The sequence below is a fragment of the Ochotona princeps genome, chromosome 4 (genome assembly GCF_030435755.1).
Source record: "Ochotona princeps isolate mOchPri1 chromosome 4, mOchPri1.hap1, whole genome shotgun sequence".
In the NCBI taxonomy this organism is placed as follows: domain Eukaryota; kingdom Metazoa; phylum Chordata; class Mammalia; order Lagomorpha; family Ochotonidae; genus Ochotona; species Ochotona princeps.
The window spans coordinates 13,352,078-13,379,503 of record NC_080835.1 but is presented as its reverse complement, the minus strand read 5'-3'; the positions used below and the strand labels follow the sequence as shown (position 1 = coordinate 13,379,503).

General features: G+C 36.5%; 3 protein-coding genes across 3 annotated transcripts; all 3 read left to right on the top strand.

Annotated features, from left to right (window-relative positions):
- Nucleotides 1-12,160: 12,160 nt before the first annotated feature.
- Nucleotides 12,161-13,090, top strand: LOC131480058 (olfactory receptor 4P4-like). Its single transcript, XM_058662446.1, has one exon. It carries the CDS (start codon nucleotides 12,161-12,163, stop codon nucleotides 13,088-13,090), a length of 930 nt encoding a protein of 309 aa, XP_058518429.1.
- A 5,536-nt stretch (nucleotides 13,091-18,626) lies between these two features.
- Nucleotides 18,627-19,549, top strand: LOC101516991 (olfactory receptor 4P4-like). Its single transcript, XM_012927020.2, is given in 2 exon segments — nucleotides 18,627-19,191; nucleotides 19,194-19,549. Coding segments are annotated over 2 exon segments (921 nt in total).
- Nucleotides 19,550-23,346: 3,797 nt separating this feature from the next.
- LOC101516746 (olfactory receptor 4S2) lies at nucleotides 23,347-24,291 on the top strand. Its single transcript, XM_004585549.2, has one exon. The coding sequence runs from the start codon at nucleotides 23,347-23,349 to the stop codon at nucleotides 24,289-24,291; it is 945 nt and encodes a 314-aa protein (XP_004585606.2).
- The last annotated feature ends 3,135 nt before the right edge of the window (nucleotides 24,292-27,426 follow it).

The window sequence follows — 27,426 nt, the reverse complement described above, 5'->3', positions numbered from 1 at the left end:
CACCAACATGATGCTAAATCCTGAAGGTTTGGGGGTGTCAGTGTAAGAGTATGGACTCCTTGTTTTCAAGATCATGTCACTAGAACTCAATGGACACAATTTTGCTACATTTTATCTCTGGGGACAGACTTAAAAGCTGTCTTTGATTTTCATCGTTTTTACAAATGGAGGAAGGCAAAGGACAGCAAGGCTACGTGTTGTTTCCCTGTGTGGGCTTCCGGTGAGGTTCTGGAATCCTGGGATTTGTCTCAGTTCTCATTTGATTTTCCAGAGTATCATCATTTCCATCTGAGAGTCCCAGTGAATCATCTAGTGTTACGACAGCAGCATGGAGAGGCACCTTGGCTCCAGAGTTCTTCACTGGGTCAGTTACACTGCCTGGTATTTCTGTTCATTGAACCCCATCTTTTCTTGTCATATTTATCGCCTGCTCATGAATCAAATCCTGGAATATTTCAGTTAAGAAGAGAACATATTTAACATAAATGCAAGACTATGTCTCGTACTTCATTTCTGCAAGTATTTGGTAGCTCTTCAGTTTTTTAAACAATACAACCTACACACGGATACAGCCTTCTCAGCAGGATTGTGAAAGATTAGAATATTGAATAACGTACATTTGCTATACAAAGACATTTTGATAGGATTTCATATATCATGGATTTGTGAACGAAAAGGCATTCATAGAACTGTTAACACCCTCTTCTAAATTGCTGTAAAATTTCTGCAAGATTTAGGCTAAAGTCCAAATGCAATGAAGTAGAATTAGTTTGAACTTTGACTCGATTATACTTTCTTTAACATGTAAATTGTCTCTGAAATATAGAATTATTGGAAGGTACATAAGTACTAAAACAGCAGAGATGTTTCCTAGCTTAAAGTATTACTTCTGTAAGAATTTTTAAATAGGATAATTTTAATATGACTTAAGAAGAACACATTCTATAATGAATCAAATTTAAGCAAAATAAAGTAGAATGTATGATCGCTTATTAGGATTCAGGAAACCCTTACATCATCATTTACTCTCTGGGTCTCACATTGTTTCCTCAGATACTTCAGTAAATTAAGCTATATAGCCTCTTTCCTAAGTGTTATTTCCCAAGAATTGCCTTAAAAATGTTAGCATGGGTAGATAAATGCATTTCTGCCCCTCCAGCATTCCATTTGATTAAAGGAATTAGGAAACAGAACACAGTCACATATGTATCTACATTTATAGCAATATATGCATCTCATTCACATTGCTAATTGAATTTAGATTTTATATGCATTCAACAGAATAACTCTGTGGATTTTAAATTTTGTAATGCATTTTGAATAAATTCCATGTTTCTGTGTTTAATCTGATATGTGATATTTAAGACTCAATTTGTCATTTGCCTTTTTAAAAAAGATTTATTTTATTTTTATTGCTATCATTTACCTTTTATGGCTCCTTGCTTTGCTGAACTCAAACTAGCACTCTATAGTTTTCAAGAAAATTAAAAATGTATTTGCAACAAATAAAAAGGATGATTGAATACTGCGGATATGACACATATCTGAAAGATGTGTTCTGTACAGGGAAACCATTGTATTTAAAGCTTCAGACCACTAAAAATGACCATCTCTGTTGTGATAAGATTATTAATAACATCTGTATTGAATAAAATCCTTTAGGGGACAGTGCAAATACCAACATACTCACACTTTACAGAAACCTGACCAAAAAAAAAAAAAAAAAAAAAAAAAAAAAAAAAAAAAAAAGAAAGAGCTCAGCCTGATTTTTAGGGCCATCTTGGTTTTTCGAAAACAACACTAATTATCAACTCCAAAGGTAAGCTGGCCATTGTGTCTGGAGAAGGCAGATTGCGCTGGTTTGTGAGAACTCTTCCATTAGAATAAATGAGTGCCAACACACAGACTACTACTGAACTGCTCATTGTCTTAGACAAGTTACTCAGCACTCTGAGCCTTGGTTTTCTCTGTCAAACTGAGAGCAGGACTCACACCTGAGGGTTTTGGTAAGAATCAAGTGAAAATAGCCATCTGCAGTGTTTGTGCCAACATAGGTGTTTCCAAGGCATTCTAAGAATTAACTAAATATTATTTCATTCAGTATCAGTTGTCAAAGGGAAACTCCTCTAGCCATCTTCATGGTATTTGCACAGCAAGGAGACCTCAGGGAATCAGTTTTCTTCAATAGTTAAGCGTACCATTGAATATACTGTCTGCAAAACTTATTAAGCATTTTTTTCAGTTACTCTCTACTAAATCCCAAGCTGACCACCAGAACATGTGGAAGGTCATGAAGTTTTCCCATTTTAACATATTAGAAAACTGAAATCAAGTATCACATTTACTCAAAAGTACACAAGGTCACCTATCTATCTTTTATCAATATATACAACTGAGTCGAAACTTCAAAAAATGTCCATTTTATCCATATCGCTATATTTTATCTCACTCATTTTAGAATTTTTATGGATACATTTTATGTGCATATATACACACAAGATGAATTTTAAAAATGTGGAAAAATGTAAGAAAGCATGAAATGTATTCTAATACAAATATGTGTCTCACTCACTGTTAGTTGTTAATCCATGTATAATATGTATGGACATTTTGAAGATATTGCATCATATATACATATATCTATATTTTTGTTAAAGAAACTGATACACTTTATTATTATGATTTCTCTAAGTGTGGAATCTGAGATATTCTTTTATGATGTACATATTTTTAATCTAAATGTCAACGATTTTTGCAAAATCTTGCACAACAGATAATATACTAAGAGAAGAAATTGGTATTGAGGTCTTGATCTACCACTGCTATTCTGTGACTTAGGAAAAGTGTCTTCATTTCCCTGGGCACCTGTCTCCTCAGAAACTGTGGTCTGACTAGATATATCCAGCCTCAACAGGCTAATTCTTTACAGTTCTGATCTACTAAATAATTCATCAATTTATCAAAATTAATTAACTTGTATAATTAACTTCCTATCTGTATTCTGCTTATTATTAATCTTATTTAATAATATCTTAAAACATTAAAACAGTTATAACCATTATCATTGCTTTACTATCTGAAGTGGAGTGACCTGCTCTTAGCTTCCTGTCCTAGACAGTCACAATTTGAAATTAGGATTTTATGTAACATTCCATTACTCACCTGCTATTTGGACAGAGTGCTTAAAATTGGTAAGTTATTGAAACATTTTCCTAAAATAAATTAGGGTCATAAAATAATTATCAATCATAAATATTTTTCAGGATATTAGTAAATTCAGAAAATCAGAAATAAAAGGATGTGGTGCTATGAATATTGATATATATGACTTTTAAGCCTTAATAAAATTACGGAACTAGGAAAATAAAATTATAAGAACTCACATATTTGTTTTCAATAATTCAGCGCTCCTAGTGATATGTTTACTTCTTGAATATATTACCAAACATTGGATGGAGGAACCTATTGTAATGCAATACAACAAATAGATATTCAGGAAGAAAAATTATAGAAGAAACCCTATGCCTGCTATTTAGCTTTCAAATTGCATTTAAAATAAACATGAGAGTGATGCCAATAAGAACAGCATCATAAAATTCCTGGAAAAATGCTGGTGGAGTCTGGGTCTTTTGGTTTTGCCTCTGTTCTGTTCACAGGGTGATGAGCGTAGGGGTGCACTGTAGGAGACTGCTGGAGGAGCTGCAGGTGACACAGAGAGGAGAATTTAAAGGACTTGATGAGGGAACGGAACGCATCCCCAGTAGCAGTCCCCTGGGTAATTCTCAAGTACATTTGTAAAAATAAGTTGTTGTGATTTTAAGTTGTTACTGTTTGGCTTTTCAGATTATTTTAGCTTTTTTTAATTGTATCTTTTGAAACATAAGAGTTTAGGCTTCAAGGTCATTGACCAAAACTTCTAAAGCAGTCTTATTACAGACTTATTACAGTCTTCTAATGTAAAAAGGAAGTAAGTCTTTTTGCATTATAAATGGATGATAGCACCCACAAAAGCAAAGGTCAAGTTTTTTGCGTGGTGTAAATCTTGTGTATAGAACTTGTATTAGCTTCTACACTTTATTATGTCTTTCTGTCTCTGCTTCCACTGTGAAGGCTGTTCCTTTACTATTGAAAGTGTGAGTGGGCATTTAGCCAGCAGTGCTTCATAAAAGTTGATATATTATTCAAGTGGACCAGTATGCCTAGAATGCCGCAAAATATTAATATTAGCCTTATCAGCATAGAATCATTGCCATTTTCATGGGTTCTGGAAATAGTTACTTAGTACTTAATTATACCCATTGGAATTTTATCAGCCATATGTAGTATTTTGTGTTGTTAGTTACAACGAATGTTGTAGTACTAGTTAAAACAGGAGACATGCTACAATACAAAATAAATTTTCCCCTATTTTTATTTGTTCTTTGTTTTCTCACTTTTACTTTTATCTCATTTGGGGAAGGGCGAAAGGGAGTGTCAACAGAACCCAAATGGAGCAGCATGCACACACTGTTCAGAGCGGATAATGATCCAACTGAATTCACATACAACATTATTTTCTGTTACATATTTAATATAATTTATTTCCTTTTTTGTTTATATTAATTAAATATATAATTATATTAATTCAGTATTGCTGGGAACACTTTTGTGGTTCTCTATCCATTGATTTTGCTTCACACTTCATATTTTTGACCATTGCTAATACTTCAAGACTCAATTCAGAAACCGTTTATTCTGATAAAAAAAATTGTTCTAACATAGGTGAAGGTATAGAATGTATTTACAGAATTCACTACAAGTAAAGTGATTACTAATACTTATTGTACTAATGTAAATTGTAATAATTCAATACTCATGAGTCGATTGTTTCTTAACTCTTACAATACACCAGCAAAAAGAAAAAAAAAGATGAATTAACCCCAAATTTAAATCTCTTGTGCGCAATACAATATGATCATGAAAGTGAAAGTCAATACATAAAAGAAAAAATATCTGAATATAATATTTGTGATGATGCTGTGGGTTTGATTTTAAAAATAACTTTATTAAAAAGATGATGAGAATAATTTATCATTAATCATTAGGGAAACACAAGGAAATGAGCCCTTAAAGAATGATGATGAAAGTGCAAGTCTGTACCATCACTGGGCAGAGCCTTGTGGAGGATTCCCAGGAATCCAATAAAGTCTACTGCATGAGGCAACAATCCCCACTCTGAGTATATAGAAAAAGAAATGAAATCAGCATATTGGAGAGATTACTACACCTCATTTTTCCTAAAATGTTACTCAAAAAAGGCTGACAGAATAAATTTCGGTGTATGCTAAGTAGTAAATGAGTATAATGTGGTTCCTATGCACAATGAAACATTATTCAGCCATGAAAAGAATGAAATCCTGACATTAGCAAAAAAAAAAAAAGTGAAACTTCAAGTGACACAAAGAAACAGAAAAATATTATATATGCTCCCTCATGTGTGAAACTTTAAAAAAAAGTCAATATCAACTTAATATTGATCGTTAGAAGTGAGAAGAAGATAGGAAAAATTGGAGGCATTTGTCCCACCCAGGCCTAGGCCTTGACTCTCCATGCCCTCAACGAAGGTCCTCAGAGATGTGCATCCTTGTCAGCTATGTAAACAACATCAGGGTAATGTTTACAATTAAAGAACAAAGAGGTTGAAAGATTTGGGTAAAGAAGGATATGGTATTAGGTGATACCAAACTACAGTCAAATGAAGGTAATGAGGTTTAGATTTCCGTTGTAACATGGAATGATAGTTGCTCACAAAAATGAATTACCCATCACATAAAGAACTGTAATTGAAGAACTAGCAAGCTTGAAAAACACAGAAAGACATTTGCGTAAAGTCCACTTGCTTTTTAATAGTTTATTTTGTTTATATTTTTGAAATATTGTAACCCATAAAAATGTACAGGTAATACACATTATTATGGAAACTTTAAAATCAACATGGTTTTAAATTAAAAAATTGGTCCATAATAATATCACAATGAAATATAATTTCTTTTTACTTGTGTGTGTATAATTTTAGAAGGAAGACATGGACAGTTATAAATGTTGACATGAGTATTTGGAAATTGAGAATTTTCTACTCTATTGATGCAACTGTATGATTCTGCAGAACTATGTACTACTGCAAGTATATTTTCAAGAAATTAATTCAAAGCAATTAAAAACTGTCAACAGGCTCATACAAAATATTCATGGCAGGGCTGGGATTAAGATGTGGCTGATAAATCCACTGCCTGCCATGTGGCACTGCGTATGAGTTCCACTGTGTTTCCTGCTCTTCTTCAGATTCAACTCCCTGCCAATGGTCTGTGTAAAAGAGTGAACCTTGGGTCAAGTATTTGGGACCCTGTAACCACGTGGAAGGCTCCCGCATGAGGCTGTTGATTCTGTCTTGAGCCTGGCTGAGTGCTGGCCAATGCTGGACTCCCATCTGTGGAGTGAACTAGGGGAGGATGGACAGCTCTCTCTGTCGCTCTGTTTCTTTCTGTCATTCTGCAATTCTGACTTTCAAATAAATAAATAAATAAATAAATAAATAAATAAATCACATTAAAAAGTTCACGAACAGTGGCAAAATTATGCAATCACCCAAATACACATCACCTGGTGTCTTCACAATACAAAATTGTTTAGCCGTAAAAATATGATGAATGCTAAAGCATACAAAAAGCTAAATGTTGAAAGTAAGGCAAATTGAGTTAGGAATTATTTGGATTCATTGATACTGAAAGGTTGGAGATGGCCAGGAGCTGGGAACAGAAGGAATTGGAAGTTGAGATGTTTTGACAGAGAATGTCAAAAATATTCCATAACTAGATCATTGTGACAACGACAGAGCATGAAAAATACTGGATGTCAGGCATGGCCTGTGCAATAATATAAGGCTGAGAGGGAGCCTGGGCAATTAGACAAAGTGTCAGAAGCCAGATTAACAGCGAAGGCCAGGAGATGCCTTCCTGCCAAGCCAAGCAATACCAACTAATCCTCTCTTAACAAGTTTTATTCTTGGGAAACCACTGTCAGTATTAATGCTGGAGTTTGTTCAAGGCCATCAGGATGTCTCTACGAGGATGCCAAATGTAAGAGTGCCTGTGGAGATGCAAACTATGAATGTTGTAATCCAGAGATTACTAGCCTGACTTCACATGTTGTTGTGTTAGGCTCTGTTAACCACAGATTGGTCATACAGTGTGTCTCCAGGAAGCTTCTGCTCCAAGACGCCAGGTTCCTATCCGTCTCGTTCATCTCAGTCTGTGCACGTATTTTCCTTATGTCCTCCTAACCAGTTTAAAAAATGCTCTTGCTGCCTGTGCGCGTGAGAAGCCAGCTGGCTATTCTTCCTGTTCTTTCTTTTGCAGGCAATCAGTCAAAAAGAAATCAAAGAGCACTCCTATAAGTGCCATACTACTCTACAAAATACAGAATAAACTGATAAACAGGATTGTCAAATTAAAAAAAAATCTTCTTCTATGGAATCCCATGTCTCGGTAGACAAGGTATCTTGGCAAATTTTGATATAAATTAATTATTTGTAAATCGGTTCTATCAGTGGAAGCAGTATGAGAATGCCACACCTCTTGAGGGTGTGTGATAGCCTGTTCTCAGTGATGAGCTGGATCGTTATGCATAACAGAAGCGACACAAGCAACAGGAAAATCCAATGATAGTGAAATTGTATTTTATAGTTGAAGGTGTGTATCCTGTAAGCACAATGCTGCATCTTTTAGTTTGTAATTAAATACTGAATTCCTTATCATTTTTGTTGATTTCTCAATAAGATTCATTCACTTTTAAGAAAAAAAAGCGCCACAAATCTACAGAGCAAAGGAGAGACAGTGAAAGCTCTTCCATCCTCTGGATCAGTCCCCAAATGAATGAACACAATGGCCATGGCTGAGTCAATCCAAAGCCAGGATCCAGTAGCTTTTGTTGGGTCTCACTAGTAGGTACAGGTCCTAAGGAATAGTTCCATATTCTGCTGCTTTTCCAGGCCATAAGCAGGGAGCTTGATGGGATGTGGAGTAGCCTAGACTCATGATCAGGACCTTATGGGGTGCTTGCACTTACAGGAAGAGGATTAGTCAACTGAGCTATCAACAGGTCCCAGTTGATCTCTTAAAACTTTTCAAACATTGTGTTGTAGTTGATTTGTAAACTCCAAAATCTAGATGGCATGCGGTAAATAGACAACAGCAGTACACACCCGGGCTGTGATGTCCACTTAGGCCACCAATTCTGGAACAAGCACACCCACAAACTGTTAATACCAGGGCCTAAAGCTCTCAGCAACTTCTTTTCTTGTTTTCTATACTGCTTGGGATTACCAGGGCTCTGTGGTATTCATAGGCAGCCAGATGTGCTGAGAACATTAATTTTGTATTGTAGCATTTTTCTTATTTTATCTAGTACTCCAGCACTGGCTTGAACTATAAACACAAAATACTCTATATGGCTGATAAAATTTCAATGGTCATGGTTAAATATTGACTAAAAATTTTCAAGTCCCCATGAAAATGACAATGATTCTATGCTGTTGAAGCTAATATCAACATTTTTGTGGCATTCTATGTACACGTATGTAATTCATTTCTAATAAACTGAATATATAGGCAAAAGAGAGAAGCCTTAAGACATATTGCTATGACTACATAAACAATTATAACTACAGATGCATTTGCTTCAGTAAAATATCTTGGGAGTTTTTCCCTCAGGTACGCCTTTTGCCTTTAAATTCAAAGAAGTCCTAGCAATGAATCGTGGAAGATTCTCTTGGATTAAGCTTCATGGGTGAGACAGGTGTGTTCCGCTTCTCTTTGCTGTTTCATGCTATTATACCAGAAAAGTAGAAGGAGTCACCCTGGAGCACAACACTGACACGCGAACGATGTGTGATTATATATAAGGATTTTAAAGTGGGAATACCATTGTATTGGGAAGTTTGAGTGACTATTTGTATATAAAATGTTATACTAGCCACTTCTCTATTTAAACAATTAACATTTATGCAATGTCTTGCTGGTGTTTATTTTCAGGAGAGAGTGTTGAGAAATACCTGGATGTCAGTTAAAGACAAGTGAATAGGAAGGAAAAGACTGCATGGTTGCATTTTGACTTTGAGATGTTAAAGATTATGAGATATTGAATCACACACATATGATTTAGATGTAGATCTCTCCCCTGTTACTTGTAATATCTTGGATTATAGATTCTATATTTGCCAGCTAGAACATTAAATGCTTTAAATTATGTTTCAATATATTTGATGAAATTAAATGAATGCAGGATGTTTAGTTTCATGCAATGTGTTCTTAAGTTCTGGGAACCCAGTTTGTCTTGATATAGGTTACGGAAATGTTTTTGCTTTAAACATATCCAATAGTTAAGAGACTACAGCTTTCAGTCTTATTTCTTCTGTATTGTATATATGTGATCGTAAAAGAAAGGAAAGATACTCCCTGATGAATTTTTTATTATTTCCATTCTTTTATCTGATTCATCCTAAGAGCCAAACACTATACTTACATGGTTTTGTTTTCACCCTATCAAATTGCAGCTGATACACCACTGAAACATTTCCTCAGAGCGATTTTTCACAAATAATTTTGATTTTGAAGGAGAGACTTTTGGAATCTTGCCTAAATGTAGGTTTGTAGAAATAATCAACCAGCATCCTTCTGAGCAATGACCCTGTAGCTTCTCATGCATGTGAGTGGTGTACATGAGTCTGTGTTTGCTGGTGGACATGACAGAGAGAACGAGGGAATGAGGAAAGCAAGGAGAAACAGAGAATGTGATGGAAAGAAAATCCAAGGTTTGAGAGATCTGAAGAGATTTGAGAACAGGAAAGGAGCTTTGTGTACCTCTGATATGGAATTTTCAAGCGTTCATAGCAGAGACACAAAGGAAATAGCTTAGGAGCATCTTTTCCATGTAATTTTGTAGGTTTCCAACCAATGTGTTCTGTTGTAACTAGATCAGGATTGGATCTACCTGAAAAGAGTACTGGCAGACATATTCTTCACTATAGTGTACTTTAATACCTGTGTTTGTTTCCTGTACCTTTGCTGTAGCATAATTATGGAAAAAAAATTGTGGGCTCTTCAATGTGCTTGAACTCACAAACGTTTCAACATGTTTTGAACACATAACAACACAATAACAACATACCTGTTTCTTTCTGCATGTGCACTTGGTTTTTCTAATTCATCATTTTTTGACAAAACAAAAACCACATCACTGGGATCCTACATTAATAGGAAGAAAATATTTGTATCCATTAAATTTCATAGCAGTTTCCTCCTGGAAAACATTTTCAGGGCTAAGATAATTCTGAAAGTTGACCAGAATTGCAAGCAATCTATGTCATTCGTTTTGTGAATTCATTTGTATTGTTCTTGGTGTGTATTAAGTATTTCTAGAGCATTTTTAAACTATTGATGAAGCAGATATGCAGTGAAAAAGTAGCATAATGGCAATGAAAAAGAAATAATGAAATATCTTAGGCCAGATCCTCAGCTTCATGACCCTTGGACTGGAATTCTGCTCACTTCATTGTAACAGTCACTGGAATAAGTTACGAATTCAGCAAGCATATCAGTGTTTTATGCAAAGAATGTTTTAGCTGAGTGATGTTATTCAGTGACGGACTTGGTGCCCAGAACTGGTTATCACACATGTACTACTAACAGAAAGTTAAGAGCCAAAGTTTATTAACAGCAAAAGACTTCTGGAAAGTAGGGCCACGTAGGCGTAAGGAGGAGAGTCTACAACAGGATGCGATTTATTTCTACACATAAAGTGGAGGTGAGTCAGAAGATGATGTGTTTGTCTGGCAGGCTACTGATTGCTGAACAGAATGTGAGCATTAGAAACTGGAAACATCTCTTTGATCTAATATAAAAGGCTGGGGTTTAGAAAGTTCTATACTCAAACGTTTTCCCATTGCAACTGCTTCAGGACCTGTGCCCTGAAATCAGAGTGTTCTCTCAAGATTACAGTTTCTTATGGTTTTAAACTGGTGAGGTTTTTTGTCCTATCGAGTCCAGTCTTCCTACAGCTGCAAACAGCTAGATATGATTAGAAAACAGGAGGGATATATACATAGGGTTGTGCATCAATAATGTGTGAAAAAGACAAAGTAACATTTCTTTATTTCAATGCATAGGTATATTGAAATTAATGCTGACAAGAGGTCATTCAGAATGTTCTAAAACATGGATATGGAAGAGCTTCACAGATCTTAGTGTGACTAAATACCAGATCTTTCCTGAGTTATATTAACTCTCAGAGTTCAACAGAAAATAACAGAATCTCTGAATATTTTTAACATGTCAAGGCAACCCAACAAATTCCCTTATGAATAATTAGGAGAAAGAGAGGCATTTACATAATAAGAAAAAACTTTCCATGTTCAGATGACCAAAAATATTTTCTCCAATTTCTGTTTTCTGGCCTCTCCCGCTTTGAATTTGCATGCACATGATACGGGAAAGTTACTGAAACACTTATTATCCAATTTCTCAGGTGTAATTGAGTCTTGAAACTTTTTTAGTCATACAGATTAATTAATACTAGCTGTATGGAATAAGAATTATGAAATGGAGGTTTTTAGGTGAGTTATATACAGGTCAAAAAGAGAGAGGACTTTACATACGTTACATAGTAAAGGACAGCATAATGTAGGAGCACATTTCTCTGCAGATATGGAACACAGCTGGAATTGCATTTGTTGTATGGATAGTGTGGCAAAGGAATTAAGAGTCGAATCTGGTATCAGATATGGGAACATATGACATCTTTCACAATTTAAGGTTTTGGTGCAAATCACTAATGATATTTGCATTGATGCTGCATTTATTCAAGTGTAATATGGAGTTCAGAACATCTCATTGGAATTTATGAGAGTGCTACTCACATACATTGTCAGGTATAAATCATATATTTATTAACTATGATTAGAACTATTATGCTGTTTATCCAAAACAGTTTAAAATAGTAAGTAGCAAATATCTATATATAAATAGCTCCAAAAGCTTAAAAAAGTAATATTAAATATGTACTGTGTTCTCTACTATTGCAGATGGATTAAGCTCCCCATGTGCATATTTAGATTCACCTAGACTTCATGGAAAATCATAACAATGTCACAGAATTCATTTTCATGGGACTGTGGGGAAACAGGCACACAGAGCTACTGCTCTTCTTCTTCTTCCTGCTTTGCTACCTGGCGGTCTTGATGGGGAACTTCATCATCCTGCTCACCATCACCTGCAGCCACCTCATTGAACAGCCCATGTACTACTTTCTGTGCCACCTCTCCCTCATGGATGTCAGCTACACCTCCACTGTGGTTCCACGGCTAATCAGGGACTTAGCTGCAGTAAGAAAGAACATTTCCTATGGTGAGTGTATGACACAGCTCTTTACTCTCCACCTGCTAGCCGGTGTTGAAATCTTCATCTTGGTGTGCATGGCATTAGATCGCTATGTGGCCATTGTCAAGCCCTTGCACTACATGGTCATCATGAACCGGAAGAGGTGCCACATGCTGATTGTCATGGCTTGGCTTCTGGGGTTTTGGCACTCCATTGCTCTCCTGCTCATGGTACTCAGCTTACCTTTCTGTGGTCCCAATCAGATAAATCACTATTTGTGTGACGTGAAACCTCTATTGAAACTGGTCTGCAAAGATATCCGTGTGGTTAATATCTTAGTGATCGCTAATTCAGGGATGGTGGCAGTTGCAATTTTTCTTGTTTTGGTATCTTCTTATATTCTCATTTTATACAACCTCAGGACAAGGTCCTCTGCTGGGCGTCGCAAAGCCTTGTCAACCTGTAGCTCTCACATAATGGTTGTAGTTTTGTTTTTTGTGCCTTGCATCTACATCTATGTACTACCTGCAGGAAGTGAGAACGAGGACAAGGAAGTGTCTGTGTTTTACACTGTGATTGCCCCCATGCTAAACCCTCTCATCTACACCCTGAGAAATACGGAGATGAAACTTGCCATGCAGAGGGTATGGTCTCGATTGTCACATTTGGAATTACAATAAATCACTAAGTATTCACTGTGTTTTTTAATTGCATCTCTCTTGGTAAGTCATCATTGGAGAATATACATAGAAGCGTTATAAATTTTCTTTGGGAGTCGGAGTAAATTGTCACTCATGTAAAATGAACCTAAAAGGCAAGTGTTAAGTTACTGTTATTCACCTTGCAACCTGTACTTTATACTATTTTACTATTTAGACTTCGATTGCACCAGGAATTTCTTTCTAATATATATTCTCAATCTTGTCATCAATTTCATTTCCAAAAGAATAACATGAAACTTAATTTCTCCAAAAATGAAATATAAGCTTCTTCTTATCAGTCTCTCAAATTGCTCCAAGTCTAACCTACTTACCCAAGATTTCACTACAATGATAGAAATTTTGATGTTTGGCAATATGTGTCTGAATCAAGGGGTTCTGGGTAAGGATCTATTCAAAATGTCTTTGGAGATATTCTCCCTTAGAAATTTCAAGAAGGTGTTAATTATTTACTAAAACTAGTTTTTGTTTACTTAAAGAGTTATAGAAATGGAAGAGATAGAACTAGATCTTCTGTCTACTGTTTCACTCCCCATATGGCTGTGATGGCTTGGGATGGGCGAGACCAAAGCCAGATGCCAGTAGCTGGGAGCTTATTTCAAGCTCCCATGTGGATGCAGAGTTCCATGACCTTGGCTATTTTCTGTTGCTTTTCCCAGGAGCATCAGCAGGAGATGGACTGCAGATTAAGCATCCCGCTACCCATATGGAACAGTCATACAAATGCTGGTACCCATAGTGTAGCTTGTGTTCTAGGCACAGGCTTCATTTGCTATGCCATGATGCTGGCCTCAATCTATTAATTCTTGCATTGTCTTTCAAATTTATATTGTTCCTGTCACCATTCACATTAAATGTAACACCCTTAAGAGTCATATAGTAGGTCACCCTGAGGATGTTGTTTTTTAGGAATTTCAGAATAATTTGAAATTTTACATTTGACCAATAGTTAAGGTGATGAAATGGGTATTCAGTATCCATAGGCTCCTTTATTGAGAGAAGAAGATCCAGTTTTGTATTGTTAAATGGACTTAGCAAACATCTGGAGCTTTTAAAACATGTGCTTCCTAAACACTATCAGAATAAAACAAAAATCTGACAATGGTTGAGTTGCTGGTTTATAGTCCTCCATACTTTATTTGGATTTTGATATTGGAGAATTGGTACAGTAAATACCTGAAGACATGAGTGTTTCTAAGTCATCCTGGAAGTGACTTGACAGTCAGTCAGATCTAATGATGTGGGAAGAGTATGAACAATAATATCATTGTGCGTTATTTACATTTAGCCTAGTTTCATTTCAGTCTATGATAGCCTTCATTACACATGATGATTTGTTTATTTAAGATAATATAACATAGTTTGGTTTTAGATGGGAATTATTTATAAGCAGAATTTAAGTGGAGCTGAAATAGGTTAAAGTAATTTTTCAGGTTAAAGTAGTTGACAGTGAATTTCTATGTTTTCCATTCTTCTGTTTCTATATATTCTTCCATATTCATGCCAAAAAATAGTCAATTAGGGCTACATGGAGGCATAGAAGTTTTTTCTGTGGTACTGGCATTTCATATGGGTACTTGTTTGAGTTCCAATGCTCCACTTCTGATGCGGCTCATTGCTGATAGACTGCGAAGGCAGTAGAGAATGGCCAAGTGCTTGGGCTCCTGAACCCACTGGGAGACATTTGAAGAAGCTGTTGCCTTCCGGCTTTGGATCCACTGAGCTCTGGTTTTTGCGGTCACTTGGGGAGAGAAGACCTAGTTGTATTTCCTTCTCTCTCTGCCCTTCAAAAAAAAGAAGCAAAGAAAGAGAGAAATAGAGTAAATAATGCATGAATAAATAAATAAGTAAATAAGTAAATAAAATAAATAGCACTGGTTAGGATTTAATAGTTTAATAAAATTCTGCATCTAACAAGCTTCCCATCTTAGAATATGATATTTTTGTTGTCCTCTAAGATAAGTTTATAGCATGCTACATCCTAACACACTTAGAGAATACTTGAGTATATAATGAAAATTGTGTGTTAAATAGTGAATCTAGCCTCATCGTGTTTGTAGCACAACTCAAAGCACACACATAAATTTACTTGATAATATTAAAGACATGTTTGTATTTTTACAACAGAATGCAATCATCTGCCTTGTGATTACTTAGAAATAATACTTTAAAATGCCAATTTATCATCAGACTAACTCAGTTTCTTCAATACCAGTTTACATCGAAGCTTATCAGATCATGCTCATTAAATGCATATTGTGACAGCTTTCCTTCTCTTCACTGGATTTGGCTGACCACGCCTGAATGTTTTAAGCAGTTAGCTTAGGGATTAAAACTGGTTTCTTTTTGTTGATTAATTTATTCATTTAATTGTTTTACCTTCTGCAACACTTCTTTTTTTTTAAAGATATATTTTATTTTTATTGTAAAGTCAGATAAGCAGAGAGGAGGAGAGACAGAGAGGAAGATCTTCCATCCGATGATTCACTCCCCAAGTGAGCCGCAACGGGCTGATGCATGCCGATCCGAGGCCGGGAACCTGGAACCTCTTCCAGGTCTTCCACGCGGTGCAGGGTCCCAAGGCTTTGGGTCGTCCTCGACTTCTTTCCCGGGCCACAAGCAGGGAGCCGGATGGGAAGTGGAGCTGCCTGGATTAGAACCGGCTCCCATATGGGATCCCAGCACGTTCAAGGTGCGGACTTTAGCCTCTAGGCCATGCCACTGGGCCCGCACATTTCCCATTTTTTAAAGATTTCTTTTATTTGAAAGTCAGATATACAGAGAGGAGGAGAGATAAAGAGGAAGATCTCTGTCCATTGATTCACTCCCAAAGCAGCCACAATGGCCACTGCTGCCTCAATCTGAAAGTGGGAGCCTGGAGACTTTCCAGGTCTGCCACACGGGTGCAGGGTCCCAATGCATTGGGCCATCCTTGATTGCTTTCCCAGGCCACAGGCTGGGAGCTGGATGGGAAGTGGGACCTCCGGGGTTAGAACCAGTGCCCATATGGGATCCCGGTAGGTTCATGGTAAGGTCTTTAGCTGCTAGGTTACTGCACTGGGCCCACACATTTCCAATTTAAATGTGAATTGCTCAAGCAAAGCAAGGACTTGAAATCCAGCAGGTTTTATACCTGAAGATTCAAACAGTTTACACACTTCTATTTTTAGTACCCTTGTTAATATTTAATTTATTCTGTAACTCTGACTTTGACATTTTTGACAGAAAATACAGTGAGACAGTTATTAACTGTGATTTAAATCCCAGCTTGGCATACCCTGTGTTGCTATGTACTTATTTCTCTACCTCTGTTACCTCTGTAAATCTAAAGTAATTTTATTTTTTTTCCTGTAGTATGTTGATATTACTTCAATGATACTGCTAGTTGCCTACCAGTTTATAGATTTTTCTTTATACCATTGTGTATACCTACGATGTCAGGAACACTTAAATAGTAGAATGGTGGACTTGTGACTGTTGGTGAGGGGCTAAACTGTGGTTACAATATAGGGGGAGACAGAGGGGGGCGGTTGATAGGGGAGTAGTGTGGAGTGGATGGGGGAGGTGGAATAGGAAATCCCTGAGCTAAAGAAACTGAATCATGAAAAATAAAGAATTTGATGAATTTGTAAACAACAGGTCTATGGTGAATGGCAAAATGTAAGTCATTTGACCAAGGATTTGCTGTAGATCTTAGTTCTTAAAGAATGATCAGTTGTGCTTTGATGCAGTGATGTAACTAGATTTAAGTCATACTTCCAGCGGGCTCACATTTAGTGGAAAAGGAGGGACACACTGCCTTTGAAAAGCATGTTTTGGGCTTTTCTTAGAGTCTGAATTTCAAGAAAGAGCTTTAATAAATAGAATAAGCAGAATATGGCAAGTGAGTGTTAAATCACACATATGTAATGTTGTTGATGAAAACAATTTATACCAGTGAAGAATTCAATACTATTTTATTTCAATACAGTGTTGTAGTTTTCTCAGTAATGGTAGACAACTGCTATGGTTTGATATAGGAAAGTTCATAATTTGTGTCTTAGAACTTGGAAATCTTAATTTAGTTCATGAAATTCTTTTATGAGGATGCATGCATGTTATAAAATTCAGCTTCTACTATTCACCATGGGAGTAACATGGTGAGTTAAAATTTTTAAATTTTTTATTGTCTAAAAAATAATGTCTCATATAAAGTGATTTAAAATTTTCAAAGGAACTTTATGTTCCATTAGTCTTTGACTGTCAGAATCAGGTTTTACTGGTAAGACATTTCTACTTTACCTAAAAAGATGACATAACTCACACTAATGGTAAAAACTCTAGGTACAATATGAAGAGGATAAACTACATTCCAACCTGCTTCCCTATACACACCTTCTATCCATGGATTTGCCACTGTGAATAGTTCATGGGTTTAAGCAAAATGATTGTTGCACAAATACCGAAAAAAAAATACATGCTCTCATTGTAAAGTCAATCTAATTGTAAGGGTATTTCCTTCTTCGCAGTCTTCTTTTAAACATGTCTATTGCCTTTTACTTATTTAATAGTTATAAAGACAGAGACAGAGTTAGACTGAGAGATGTAGTGTCTGCTGGTTTGCTCTCCAGATGGCCACAACATCCGCTGGCTGAACTATGAGTGGTGCAGGTGCTGTGCCTGCCATGCAGGGCTCCCGTACGTGCAACAGTAACCTAGTGCTACAATGTCACCACTGCCTCATAGGATCTGCATTGCCAGGAATTTGGAGTTGGAGCATAGAGTCTGAAATCATACACAGGCATTCTGCTGTAAGAACTGGAGTTGAAACTACTGGGCTTGAACTGCTAGAGTTTGCTCCCATAGTCTTCAAAGAGACTTGGTTTAAGTTTTATTTGTAGGTTCATGAGTTTTGTTTTAATTTAATCACTTACAAGAGCAGAATTCTTATGTGTTAAAATGTCGGCACATAATTTTCACTTGATTATCGAGAAAGTAGGTAAACAGAAGTGTAAACAATAATAAAATCTGAAATGTTTTCACACCTTAAAATATTTCTCTATACATTTTCTTGTTTTTATGCTAACATAATGTATATTCCATTAAGACATCAGACATGTTACACAATGAAAAAATATTGAATTATACACATTTCCTTAATAAACTTTGAGTTTCAGAGAGCAGCAGCAGTATCCTTGACAAAGAAATCGATGTATTGCACAATATTTTGGAAACAGAGATTCCTTAAAACCAAGTTAATACTGTTGATGGAGTAGAGATTTTTGATTACTAAGGCAAGAATTGATGACAATTTGCTGGGAGATGAAGTGAAATTCAAATAGTTTATAGTGAAAAAAAATTATTTGAAAGACCTTTCAATGGAACTTCACATGTTTATTTCCCTAGATATTGTGATAAATCAAATGCAGTTTGTTCATAGGATGGATCTATTGCATATTTCAATATTACATGAATTTTGTCATATCAGGTGATTTATGCATTCTGCCTAAACCAGGACATGGAAAGAAGCAATAATGTCACTGTGTTCGTTCTATTGGGACTTTCACAAAACAGAAATACTGAAATCCTGTGCTTTGTATTCTTTTTATTTTGTTACGTAGGCATTTGGACAGGAAATACACTCATAATGATTTCCATCACATGCTCTCAGCTGATTGACCAGCCCATGTATTTCTTCCTGAATTACCTCTCACTCTCTGACCTTTGCTACACATCCACAGTGACCCCTAAGCTGATGACTGACTTACTGGCCGAGAGGAAGGCCATTTCCTACACTAACTGCATGGTACAACTATTTATCATTCACTTCCTTGGCAGCATTGAGATCTTCATTCTCACGGGCATGGCCTATGACTGCTATGTGGCCATCTGTAAGCCCTTGCACTACACCGTCATCATGAGCAGGCAGAAGTGTAACACAATAATTCTAGCATGTTGTGTTGGAGGGTTTGTACACTCTGCCAGTCAGTTTCTCCTCACCATTTTCTTACCATTCTGTGGTCCCAATGAGATGGATCACTACTTCTGTGATGTGTATCCTTTGCTGAAGTTGGCCTGTTCGAATACACAGTAGGTATCCTAGTCATTGTGAATTCAGGCCTGATTGCTTTCGTGACGTTTGTTGTCTTGGTCTCTTACTTTTTAATACTATACACCATCAGGGCTTACTCTGCAGAGAGCTGCAGCAAAGCCCTTTCCGCTTGCAATTCCCACATCACAGTTGTGGTCCTATATTTTGCACCAGCAATATTCGTTTACATTAGGCCAGCAACAACATTCCCAGAAGATAAAGTGCTTACTCTTTTCTGTACCATCATCGCCCCCGTGTTCAACCCTCTGATCTATACGCTATGGAATGTGGAAATGAAGAATGCCTTGAGGAAGATATGGTGTCATCCAACACCCCTAAAGACAAAGTAACTTCACTGACTATTTCTGCTCTTCGTGACTTGGGTCCATGAGGCTACAACTGTGGGAAAGGTGCATTGTCATCATGTTCTTGTCCTTGATATTTGGAGACGTGAACAGGTAATGGGAAGCAGACTCTCACTTTATGTTCAGCAAATGGATGCTCTTCCACACACTTGCTCTGTCTTAAGTTTCCTCTAATTGGAAACAAGTGGAGGTTATCTGTAAAAAATTAATGACATGACATTAAAATTAGTTTTGCATTTGTATTTTATTAATTCTGAAATTGTGAATAAAATATCACCTTCAGTTATTTTCAGCTTTTACTGAAGTGTATGTATGCTTCTGTGTGTATTTAGTGCATGCTTTTATCGAATCATATGAACTGAAAGAATAATTACCACCACTGTTGCATTTGTGCGGATTAACATTATGATCCTAGATAGAAGAACTGATTGGGTTTCATATTTAGCAATGGTATTTTTTAAATATATATGTTTTTTATTGGTTACACTGCATTGTGTGACACAGTTATATAGGCAGTGGGATGGAGATTGCAAATTAAAGCTCATTGTTCAGCTTACAGTTTGGTTTTAACTATGGAGAAGGACTTTGGAGGAAAGTTTTTCCCCAAGGTCATTACTGTTTTATGTCATTCTCTTTAAATAGATCTTGTATGAAGTTAAGAAACAGCCTTTACTGTTGAAGGATCAGTGGATCATAAGCTTAATCAGCGAGAAAATCAGGAATAAGGAATACAGATTCCTACCAGCTTGTGACTTGTAGGAACTAAGGATTCTTTATTACTGTTCTCTTTGAAGCAGTTCTTCACATGTCACATTTAGTTTACTTTGGACACCAGCACTCAAGTCACCTCCAGAAAAGAGGACAGACACAGAACAGTCTCAAGCCCTGGAAAATCCTGGTGAGGCTTTATTTCTTCTGAAACTAGTGCAGAATAGACATTGTGAGATTTGTAGTTTATAGCTCTTGTTTATTCTCCTTAGGAATAGTAATTGTTCTACCTACCAGATATCAATTTTTTAAATGCTGGATTATTGGAAATATGCAATTGTGAAGACAATGATATTATTTCTCAATATATCACTAAGATAACAGAAAAAGTGAATAAGAAATGTCAAACCAGCCATTTCAAAGAAAGGAAGGTTTTATCACCCTGGAATGCTCAAGCAGGGGGCAGAATCCTTGAGATGGGTGATGGTTTAAAGAGAGATGTTTCATCTGGGTTCCTGCTATATGATAGAGAAGAGCAGTTCTGAGTCTTGTCACTGCCTCTGTTTCTTCCAGATGAAAATCCGAAACAAAACAAAACAAAATAAAACAAACAGCAACAACAACAAAAAACCTGAAATAGCAGTTCCCCAAAACTGTTATGATTTGAACACTCTTAAATTGTAAGGCCCTCTTGCAATGATCATCAGGGTCGCTCCGGAGGCCCCCCCTCAAAAAATTAGAATAGCTAGACAGAAAAATACAAGGAAAGCGTAGTACCAGACAGCAAACAATCAGCGTGGATCCATATACACCTTACTAGGTAGGACACAAAGATTAGTTACTCCTCACTAGGGTATTGAAGATTTCTCTGCACACCCCTCCTAAAACTGTTCTGCACCTCAATTGTTGACAAATGCCTTGTTAGAGTTATAAGCCAGTATAGACTATCCTAAAATCTGCCAAGTTCAGCAAAATTATGCTTCAACACAATAAACTGCTAAATACTAAAATGAAAATAGACATGAGACAGCTGAATAGTACCCTATAACCACTTTAAGGTGTATAGAAACCAGTTCTGTGTATAAACTAAAATTGAAATGTCAATGAAGTAGTCACAGGATGTGGTTAAGAACTTACATTTTTAAACATATTGATTACTCAATACCATGTCAATTAATTCCATAATATTGTAAATTGTTGTTGATGTTGTGCTGGGGCTTTTAATTGATCGGGATGATATTCTGTCAGCTCTACCTTCAGACCAGAGATGGTCTCCCCAAGAAACCATTAAATTTATCTGGGCAATAAGATGCTGGACTCTATGCTTTGTATATGTTTGCAAAGAAAGAACAACAATGTGGAGGAATCCACCATGGGGGGAGGGCACGGGGAGGGACTGGGGGAATCTCAGAGCCTATGAAACTGTGTCACGCAATGCAATGTAATTAATAAAAAAAATTGTAAGGCTTTTTTTAGTAGAGAATATATATAAATTTAACAGGGAAACCAAGGGAAATGATTGAATGTGCATGTAAAGCAGAGCATGTGCATAAGTGCAGTTAAATATAACATTTTATCACTAGAATTCCATTTGTTAATATCGTGTTCTTTTATAATGTCCAAGACAACATCTGTACTCACAACTCTACCAATTCTAATACACAGCGATGAAGAACCATAACTCTGTGATTGACCAAAGCATGAAAGTCCCTCCTTTGTTGTTGATGTAAACAGCTAGCTCTTCCCGTAGCTCAGTTGCAGTTGTAAACACTACATGGGTGCATCTTGAGAGTATGGGATCTCGGGCACACAACCTCTAAAAAGAGGAGTCATTCCATCTCAGGTCTTGTTTGAGGGAAAACTGAAAACTCAATGATTGAAACTATCCCACACACCTCTTGCCACACAAAATACCAGTGACTCCAATGTAACTGAATTTTCATACATTTAGATAAATATACTTTTGTTCAAAGAACCCCTTTTGATCGATCTCTTCCAGACATGTGTAATATACACAATTTGGTAAAATACCATACAAAATGAAACATGAATAATTAGAATGATGATAAAAGAAAGAAAAGATTAAAAAGGCAGAATCCCCCGCCTTTTCCTTTTATTTGTTTTTCAGTTGCCAGAAAAAAAGTTTAAAGTACCATGACTAAGTAAATCCTAGTGAAGCTTCAAGAAATTTGAGTTTGAAGATGGAGGAGTCACGGGGCCACCCAGTCTCCCTTTGAAATCAAACTGATTTTGCATTTTCTCCTAAAATTGCTTCTACACATTGCCTTATTTTTAATCCCGTGTACTATCAAGACTTTCTGGCTTTTCCAAACTGGTAGAAGTGATTTATTTCCTGGTTGGAATAGAAGTTAAGATGACGGGTGATAGTGAAATTGGAGCTTTATTATTTTCCAAATAGGATAAAGGAAGTTGTGTGCAGCTTAATTATTCCCCAGAATTTCAACAACTTTGTTTCAGAATCAGGTTTTGGAAATATTTGGTCTTGTGTCTGTTCTACTCCATGGTCTTTTGATTGTCATTCTAATTAGCAAGAGGTGAATTCATTAGCACAAACATTTGAGTTTCACTAAGAGGAGAAATTGCAGTCTCATTTACTTGAGTACATGTGCATTAATGCGATAATCAGCCATGGCAGTATTTATTGTGCCTGTTTTCACGTCTTGTCGAAAAACATTGCCAGATATAAAATTCCTTTTCCATTTATAAAACTGACAAACTGAATAATTCATACTAGAAGAGCAAAGTGAATTTTAGAAAGAGACAAATAAAGCTTCATCTAAGGTGAACCACTTGGGAGCTTGAAAGAATTTGGTCTTTATGGACTTTCCTCCTCATCTGGAATGAATAAATGCAATGCTTTATTAAGGCAAAAGATAATAGTTACTTTAATTTCTTTGAAGTGTGCTTGTCAGTTTTCATTAAGTATATGTTATTTTATTTTCAAATATTGCTAGCATCCATTGTTTATGACTTAGAAATACTCTAGTATGTTTAATGTTTCTTTCAGGTTCTTAACTGCTTTTTGAGAACTTGGTCTTGTGCGGATTCATGCTATGGGAATATTAAACAACGTAACTGGATTCATTTTCTGGGGACTTTCCCAGGATCCAGAAGTTGAAGAAGTGTGTTTTGTGGTGTTTTCTTTCTTCTACACGGTCATTCTGCTGGGGAACCTCCTCATCATGCTGACAGTTTGCCTGGGCAACCTGTTCAAGTCTCCTATGTATTTCTTTCTCAACTACTTGTCTTTTGTGGACATTTGCTACTCTTCGGTCACTGCTCCTAAGATGATTGCTGACCTGTTAACAAAGAGAAAAATGATCTCTTATGTGGGGTGCATGTTGCAACTCTTTGGTGTACATTTCTTTGGTTGCACTGAGATTTTCATTCTTACTGTAATGGCCTATGATCGTTATGTAGCTATCTGTAAACCACTTCACTACATGACCATCATGGATCGGGACAGATGCAATAAGATGTTGCTGGGGACATGGGTAGGTGGATTTGTGCATTCCATTATCCAAGTGGCTCTGGTTGTCCAGTTACCCTTCTGTGGACCCAATGAGATCGATCACTACTTCTGTGATGTCCACCCTGTGTTGAAGCTGGCCTGCACAGACACATACACTGTTGGTGTAGTGGTGACTGCCAACAGCGGCACTATTGCTTTGGGGAGCTTTGTCATCTTGCTAATCTCCTATTCTGTCATCCTGGTGTCCCTGAGGAAGCAGTCAGCAGAGGGCAGGCGTAAGGCCCTTTCTACCTGTGGCTCCCATGTTGCTGTGGTCATCATCTTTTTTGGTCCCTGCACTTTTATGTACATGCGGCCTGACACTACCTTCTCAGAGGATAAGATGGTGGCTATATTTTATACCATTATTACCCCTATGTTAAATCCTCTGATATATACTCTGAGAAATGTGGAAGTAAAGAATGCAATGAAGAAAATATGGAGAAGGAATATTTTCTTACAAACCAAAGCAAATAGTCAACACTAATGTTTTAAGCTGGATAGCCTCACATGTTAGTCATGGTTGGTTCATTTGGATGGCAAAGACAGCCGATAATGACGTATTATTCAAGAGAATGTCAGAGGCTAACATTCTGAAGATGAATGTATTATTTTCATATTCATGTTAATATTTCATAGGGAAGAAAATTTCTTGACATATACATATGAGAAATCTTAATAAACCCAGAATCTGATTAAGTTCACATTCAGCATTGTTATATTTTATTCTGCTCCCTTTTGCCACTTTCTTTAAAGACTTAATGTCACTTACAAAGTACTTGTTTTTAGGATTTAGAACTGTCATTGAGACATATTAGGCCATCAATATTTTTATATCATGCAAATGATTGAACATATGAAAAACGACATTATGGAGCGCATGCATTTTGAGTTAAATCAACCAGACACAGCAAAACAAAAACTTCACTGATATTCATTTGTATTCATATGCTGGTCTTGGCATAAAGCTTACCACTCGTTCTCTTTACCAAATCAATAAAGAAATTTGATTATTCTAAGATCTCATTAGTGTCCTCTCGTTCTTGACATAAACTCATTTCTTCTCTTATCTCAGTTGATCCTGATGATCAGTTTCTCCTTCTTCAGGAATCATGTTTTTCTGATTTTTGTTTCCTGTTGTAAGTGGATGTATCAGTAATAATCATTACACTGTGGTTTCAATGTTATTTTCACGACTCAAAAGATCCAGGGTCCTGCCTAAGCCTGCATTCATCTCTCTCTCTCTCTCTCTCTCTCTCTCCCCGTGTGTGTGTGTGTGTGTGTGTGTGTGTGTGTAGGCACATACACCATAAAGATGGGTTAAAGTACCCAAAACTTGACATCTTGTATACAAATCCACAATGCATCCACAACGTGAAAGGCTGAGAGATTAAAAGCCTAGAGGGGTATGAATTAGAAGATGCAGCTGAAATATGAGTCCTACCCTGAAACTTTAGATATACCTGTTTTTTGTCTTAGGCATACACACACTCACTGGCTTCCACATGCCTTTGTTTGCTTTATTTTGATATGAGGTATAAAAGCAAGGCTTCAAATCCTTGGAGGATCATCAGAATAACTAACTTTTTTTATACCCAACACAGCATATTTTAGGAGCTTTTTATCAAGTAAGCCAATTGTAAAGATACATAAACAAGTACAATTTTAACAATTTCCTTCGATAATTTTATACAGATTTGAAGTGCATTTGGGAACTTAGATTTGGAAACTGAGACTAGAATATCACTAATATTTTTAGAAGATGAGCATCTTGAGTCAATGGAAACAACCCGCTTCTGGGATAAATTACCTCATTTGTTCTGCTGTCTAACCTACAGGGGGCTACAAAAAATGAACTAAATTTAGAAAATTGAACAGTAATACATAAATGGTACCCATTTAACAGTTTCCCATAAGTTCTTTTCTCTATGACTCCGTACTGAGTTTTTACTCTCAGGGTATATCGAAGATACTGAAACTCTAATGTAGCAGCTGACAGGTGTTCATGGTGTTCAAAAATCAGGAATTGTAACTTGAAATAGCATCTACATTTCCATTAATGGTTTTAAAAACTTAAGCCAGATCATTAGAAAACCTCAGAGTCTTTCCTGTGGATTCCATGACAGAAGATATTCAAGCACCATAAGGATTCAAGCTGCCCTTGTTTCCTCTAGCGTTCAGTCTGATCACATCAGTGGATGTGTGATCTCAGCTGTGGCTGCCAGCTTTGATCTTCACAGCCTTGCTGTGACAATAAGGTTGATAGAACTTTGATTGAAGTCAGCTTTGATGAAAAAAATGGCTACCCTCATCATTTTCCAAATGAAAATAAAAAGGATTTTATGGTGTAAATAATTCTCCCTGTATTCTTGAACCAGTGATTACAGCTCTAGCCCTTGGGAAAGTATGCATTCTTTTGAACAGATTTTTATACAGTTTTTCACCAGATATGTAAATAGTTTTCATGCTTGCCTTGTATTTCATCTTTTTTGATGGTTGTTCACAAATGAAAGCCTTTTCCACCTGTAGGGAGGGGGTCTCAAGAATCTTTGCAGACATGTAGTACTTGAGTAGGTTTGCCTCATTTAGACAGTGTTCAGATGTGCCCTGTTCTTTCATGAGTAGCAGTTGTGAATGCGATGTTTTCAATAAAATCACACATAGACATAACTGATCTCACTGTGAAGTCTGGAATTAAGCCCTGCCAAAGCCAGCTGTCAGCTGAGCCCCATTTTGGCCAAAGACTTGTGAGCAGAATTAAATGCTTGCACAAAAATCCATACATTCAGGATGATTTGTGAAACAGAATGATATGTCATCTTGATCCAAGAAGATTCTGGACAAACAATGAAAGTGAGGGGTGTGAGTGTAAGAATTGTTCATGAATTAATAAGACTTCACATTTCTATAGTATAATGTAATTTGAAAAGAATAAGGGGTTTGTTAAGGTAGCCTATGTGTGTAAGAGAGCAAAGAGAATTGGCGTTTTTTGTGGAGTTGAAAGAAGGAAAGAATGTAGAAGCAAATATGACAAGCAAAAACATATCTAAAGTGTTTCCTCTGTTCAATAACATTATCCAGGTGTAGAGTGGGTCTCAACCCTTCCCTAAGGTCAGCTTAGGGACATTTTTCCTACTGTATAACCAAGGAGTCATTAGGTTCCTTAGGAATAATGAGACACGTAGATTCAGGAAGTCCCCCAACAGACAAAGCTAAGAGAAGGCATGAGGAGGAAATACAGATGGACATACATGTAAAACTCCACTCTGAATATAGATTGTCTATATAATATTATTTATATGGGTAAAGAAAACATATTTTTCACCCAGTTTTCCTTCCCACCATATCCAGTTTCCCTTCCATTGTCGGGTGAAATTGACATAGTATTAACCACATAATTACATTTGGGTAGTTAGGATCTCCTTCTTAAACATTCTCAAAGAGTTTTATTTAGCAAATAATTGTGCATCTTTTGTAGGAAACTCAACCTAGGGACTCACCCCTCTCTTTTCTAGGTAAAGGTAATCTAAGTATTTGAGATAGCTCTCAGAATACTTATGACCAGAAAGCTTGATTTGAGGTAGTTCAGGTGGGACTTGAACCAAAACACTCCAGCAGGGCT

What these genes read in the sequence shown, in the direction of transcription:
- LOC131480058 (XM_058662446.1), top strand. Translation starts at nt 12,161, where the DNA reads ATGGAAAATCATAACAATGTCACAGAATTCATTTTCATGGGACTGTGG.
- LOC101516746 (XM_004585549.2), top strand. Translation starts at nt 23,347, where the DNA reads ATGGGAATATTAAACAACGTAACTGGATTCATTTTCTGGGGACTTTCC.